Source organism: Osmerus eperlanus, chromosome 18, assembly GCF_963692335.1.
Source record: "Osmerus eperlanus chromosome 18, fOsmEpe2.1, whole genome shotgun sequence".
In the NCBI taxonomy this organism is placed as follows: Eukaryota; Metazoa; Chordata; class Actinopteri; order Osmeriformes; family Osmeridae; genus Osmerus; species Osmerus eperlanus.
Window position 1 is genome coordinate 564495 of NC_085035.1, and position 5618 is coordinate 570112.

At 56.1% G+C, this 5618-nt stretch overlaps 1 protein-coding gene across 1 annotated transcript; it reads right to left on the reverse strand.

Annotated features, from left to right (window-relative positions):
- Positions 1-2176: 2176 nt before the first annotated feature.
- Positions 2177-3326, reverse strand: sapcd2 (suppressor APC domain containing 2). Its single transcript, XM_062484794.1, has one exon. The coding sequence runs from the start codon at positions 3053-3055 to the stop codon at positions 2177-2179; it is 879 nt and encodes a 292-aa protein (XP_062340778.1). The 5' UTR covers positions 3056-3326.
- Positions 3327-5618: the final 2292 nt, after the last annotated feature.

Here is a 5618-nt window from a genome sequence, read left to right on the forward strand (position 1 = left end):
CTGCAGGTGATGTCATGGTGCCTTCAGCACTAACGGCAGAAGAAGAATGTCCTTGTCTGGGTGAGCTCACCGTGAAGACATGACACAATGACAGGTCTGGGTGGGGGAAAAAAAGAGTGTGTGTGTGTTTGTGTATGTATGTGTCTTAGTGTGAGTGTGTGTGTGTGTGTGTGTGTGTGTGTGTGTCTATGCATACCTGCCTCCCGGCGCAGGCAGAAGCCTAACCCTGAGGCATGTTCCTCTCTCCTCACAGCAGCAGTTAGATCTGCACGCTGTGACAGGTCCTCACTCCCGTCACACACACACACACACTCGTCACATGTCACACACACTCCTGCTCTGTCCCACACCACACACACACTCTCCCCCCCCCCCCTTCAGTAGCAGGACTATTAGAACTACAGACATCTACTCCCTCTCACCAGCCTCCCTACCTCAGAGGACCATGCCACCGCCACGCTTCTGGTCACGTGACCTGGACCCACACTTCTGATTGGTCCCCTAACCCCACCAGGCCAGAGCTGGACTGGGATGTCACTGCTCTCGTGCTGTCATGTGCACACACACACACACACACGCACGCACACACACGCACGCACGCACGCACGCTTGCAGGCACAACCCCACATACGCCAACAGGCCCACACAAACCCACTGTTTTGAAAGAGGTCAATTACTCAATTACACACCCTTGGCTGGAGCTGAGTAATTTAGCAGGCCTATCAGGGCTCTGATGTCATGACTGGCTGCTCACTGTTAGCCTCACCATGAGTACAGGCTCTGGTGAGCCTGGGGGGGGGGGGGGGCTCTGGTGAGCCTGGGGGGGGGGGGGGCTCTGGTGAGCCTGGGGGGGGGGGGGCTCTGGTGAGCCTGGGGGGGGGGGGGGCTCTGGTGAGCCTGGGGGGGGGGGGGGGGGGGGCTCTGGTGAGCCTGGGGGGGGGGGGGCTCTGGTGAGCCTGGGGGGGGGGGGGCTCTGGTGAGCCTGGGGGGGGGGGGGGGCTCTGGTGAGCCTGGGGGGGGGGGGGGCTCTGGTGAGCCTGGGGGGGGGGGGGCTCTGGTGAGCCTGGGGGGGGGGGGGCTCTGGTGAGCCTGGGGGGGGGGGGGGGGGGCTCTGGTGAGCCTGGGGGGGGGGGGGCTCTGGTGAGCCTGGGGGGGGGGGGGCTCTGGTGAGCCTGGGGGGGGGGGGCTCTGGTGAGCCTGGGGGGGGGGGGGCTCTGGTGAGCCTGGGGGGGGGGGGCTCTGGTGAGCCTGGGGGGGGGGGGGGCTCTGGTGAGCCTGGGGGGGGGGGCTCTGGTGAGCCGGGGGGGGGGGGCTCTGGTGAGCCTGGGGGGGGGGGGGCTCTGGTGAGCCTGGGGGGGGGGGGCTCTGGTGAGCCTGGGGGGGGGGGGGCTCTGGTGAGCCTGGGGGGGGGGGGCTCTGGTGAGCCTGGGGGGGGGGGGCTCTGGTGAGCCTGGGGGGGGGGGGGGGGGGGCTCTGGTGAGCCTGGGGGGGGGGGGCTCTGGTGAGCCTGGGGGGGGGGGGCTCTGGTGAGCCTGGGGGGGGGGGCTCTGGTGAGCCGGGGGGGGGGGGCTCTGGTGAGCCGGGGGGGGGGGGCTCTGGTGAGCCTGGGGGGGGGGGCTCTGGTGAGCCTGGGGGGGGGGGGGGCTCTGGTGAGCCTGGGGGGGGGGGGGCTCTGGTGAGCCTGGGGGGGGGGGGGGGGGCTCTGGTGAGCCTGGGGGGGGGGGGGGCTCTGGTGAGCCTGGGGGGGGGGGGGGGCACGGGACTCTGGCCCCTCTACTTTCATGTAGCATCTGTCTCCAACTGCCCACCAGACTGCTGCTGGCAGGGAGGGCGCTAGGGAAACACACACGTGTTTCAATGTGTGTTTGTCTGCGTGTGTGTGTGTGTGTATATACATGTGTGACTGTGCGTGTGCTCGTGCTCAGGCAGCAGCGCGTGTTGACCCGCCTGTAACCCATCTCATCTGATTACCAGAGATGTGAGCTCCACCGTCGTAACAGAACACTCTTGTTTTAACTACCGCCTGATAACGAGCTGAAAAAACACGGAATCAAGTCAACCCCCTTCTCACATCCACTCGTCCGCGGGGTTAGTAGGTTAGTCGTGAATATCGATGACTGTCACATACATTTGGTCATATTAGAGACCCGCGTTCCAAATATGAAATAAAATTCCCTCACATGAATACAGGCCCTGTTCTGATAGATCTGATTAGACGGCGGACGCGCTCACGAGTGAAGATCAACTTACATGGTTTTTGGAGCTGTGGAGCCTCGAGCGCGAGGGACTCTATGGAGCGGACTCTGCACTGCTGCGCCTGCGCCTGTTTACCAACACGAACCGACTCCGTTCGGTATATCCCGCTTTCAGGCACGATGGGAATCCGTTCTAAACTTCTGCCGGTTCTCTCAAAACCCACATTGTTGTACCGCGTGGGACCACCACCTGTGGGGTATCCGGTACCGCCGTCCTCGTGTCTGGACCGGCTCTGAAGAGACGTTGCGCGGTGCTGTATATTGATCCCGTTGCTTGGACCAAGTGGACGAACTTTGTTTTCGTTCCGTGTCGCTACGCTGCACGCTGAGAGAGGCGCTGGTTTCTGCGGCGGTAACAGATGCTGTTTAGGATGTGGATGCGCCTGTTGCGGGAGCACAGTAGCCTGGGCCTTCACGTGGCGGTTGTCCGGGTTGAGCATCGAGTACCTGAGCCCCGCCACGAAGCGCTCAAACGTCAGGCACCCGTGAGGTGGTGTAACCCGCCTCAGGCACTCCAGAACCCCGCCGGGCAAGTCCCGCGTGTCCGCTCCCTGCCATCGGCTCTCAATCTCCGAGATGTGCACATAGCCTTTTTTCCCATCGTCTAGTATGTCAAACAGTGTCCGCAAACTGTGTAGAAACGCTTTGGGCAAACCGTCCGTGGAGTATTCTGTGTCCTTAGGTTGCATCGTACCGGTGTTCCTTTTGCCGTGTTGGACTTCTCTTCGTGCGCAAATCCAACTGTAAATTGTCGATGGTCCGTTTAATTTGCTGCTTTGGTCCGTCACTGTCAAAGCCATGAAGTTATCAGTCGCTTTCCGTGAAAGGTAACAAGTAGACTCCGGCACCAAAAACCGCGTCAAGATAGACCGTGTCCTTGATAAATCCCATAAACAACTCAGAATTACTGATAGTATAAGTATATGATTTACTTCAGTGTGACAAACCTATCGTATAAAGTATTTTCTTCTGTTGTCAGGTTTCCCTCCCCGAAACTCTTGCTCTCTCCCTAACTCCTCCGTCCAGCAGCACAATAACCTGGAGACTTTCAACAGGAGCGCCCTTCACACGCCTGCGCAGCCATGTTCAGCGACGCTGCCATTGGTCACGGTGGGAAGTGCGGCGCGCTCATTGGTAGGACCTGGCGAGAGGCTGAAGTTTGAGTTTTGCGCTTTTGTTATTCATGAAGCAGCGGACGTTATTCACCCCAGGATCCTTCCCCGCCTTCAGGAAAAATTATAAGAATGTTTGGGATAGCTGCCGTTCACTTGTAGCTCAAACACTCTTCACACGTTATTCATTTAGCAGACGCTTTTACCCCAAAACGACGTTCATGAAATACAAATTTAGACATTTTGTCATTCTGTCTTCATCTCTATAAGAGAAAGATATATATATATATATATATATATATATATATATATATATATATATATATATATATATAGTTTTAAAAAGCATGGGAGCAGCTGCACATCTTATCTGATGTTATATCGGTAGTAGAATATTTCTCCTAAAATCCTATCACTGAGTATGTTCTGAGTGGATTTCCTCCCCCGGTTACACCGTCACGAAGAATCTGGCTAAGTTAACGTCGCTTCAGGGATTTCTCAGTCAAACCGCCGTAGCGCCCTGTCATGAAGCGCCACATGAAATGACTAAATGTAAATGTAAGCGCCACATGAAATGCTACAAACGCGTTTATGAACCCTGTGCCCTTGTATCAACCTTGCATAACAAGTGCCGTCCTGTAGCCCCGCCCCTTTGTGAAAACAATTAACACACAGCACCAGTCATTAGTGAAAACCGCGTTCAAACACAGCCCGAGGACTAGCTGCTATTGATCGCCACTGTAAAGAAGCCAGCTGCATTAAACACACAGGCCTTTCTGGTCTTTCAGAGTGAGAAAAAGAGAGTGAGAGATAGAGGGGAAGTGAGATAGAGGGAGAGTGAGAGAGTGAGAGATAGAGGGAAGTGAGAGCGTGGTTCAGTGTGGGCAGGTCTCACTAATCGTTGGCTTGAGGACAATTTGAGTCCTCAATCCCTGATCCGCCTCCCTCCCTCTTTCCTCTCCGCTGTCTATCCCTGTCACGCAAACACACGTACACACACACCCACACACACACGTACACACCCACACACCCCCACACACACACGTACACACACAGCAGCACAGATCCATAGTGAGGCAGAGTCAGGCCGTGCGTGTGCTCAGTGACTGATCCTCTGGCTTGTTTATCCAAGTTATTACAACCATACGCTGCTCACTGCTCCCACAACCCAGCCCCCGGCAACACACACACACACAGATACACACATACACACACACACAGATACACACACAGATACACACACACAGATACACACACACACAGATACACACACACACACACAGATACACACACACACAGATACACACACAGATACACACACACAGGTACACACACACACACAGGTACACACACACGCACACACTCCACAATCTCTTCCCTCTGTCTCCTACTTTGTCTCTCCCTTCAGCGATATCACTGCATGTGACGAACGATTGGATAGCTGGGTCATGCAGTCTTCTGAGGAGAGAAGTGACTCAAGCACTCACATCTTCAACCCTGTCACAGTAATCTGAACGGGTCTTCAGTGGGTGGAAGAGAGAGAGACAGAGAGAGAGAGAGAGAGACAGAGAGAGAGAGACAGAGAGAGAGAGACAGAGAGAGAGAGAGACAGAGAGAGAGAGACAGAGATAGAGAGAGAGAGAAAAGAGGGGGGAGGATTTAGAGCTAGAAAAAATCTTCAGTTTGGTTTGACAGTTTGGTGCCCAAGTGTAAGCCCAGTGGTTAGGGCTTTGACTCTAGATGAAAAGGTTGCAGGTTCAAATCCCTGTTTGTTGCTTTGGATCTGCTAACCAAATGGGTCAGGGTCATGTGGTCCCCAGGGTTTGGGCTGGCGGTGACACCCTTCAGAGGATCATCAACTCTGAGGAGGAGGTGAGCAGGTGGTTTGGGCTGGCGGTGACACCCTTCAGAGGATCATCAACTCTGAGGAGGAGGTGAGCAGGTGGTTTGGGCTGGCGGTGACACCCTTCAGAGGATCATCAACTCTGAGGAGGTGAGCAGGTGGTTTGGGCTGGCGGTGACACCCTTCAGAGGATCATCAACTCTGAGGAGGAGGTGAGCAGGTGGTTTGGGCTGGCGGTGACACCCTTCAGAGGATCATCAACTCTGAGGAGGAGGTGAGCAGGTGGTTTGGGCTGGCGGTGACACCCTTCAGAGGATCATCAACTCTGAGGAGGAGGTGAGCAGGTGGTTTGGGCTGGCGGTGACACCCTTCAGAGGATCATCAACTCTGAGGAGGAGGTGAGCAGGT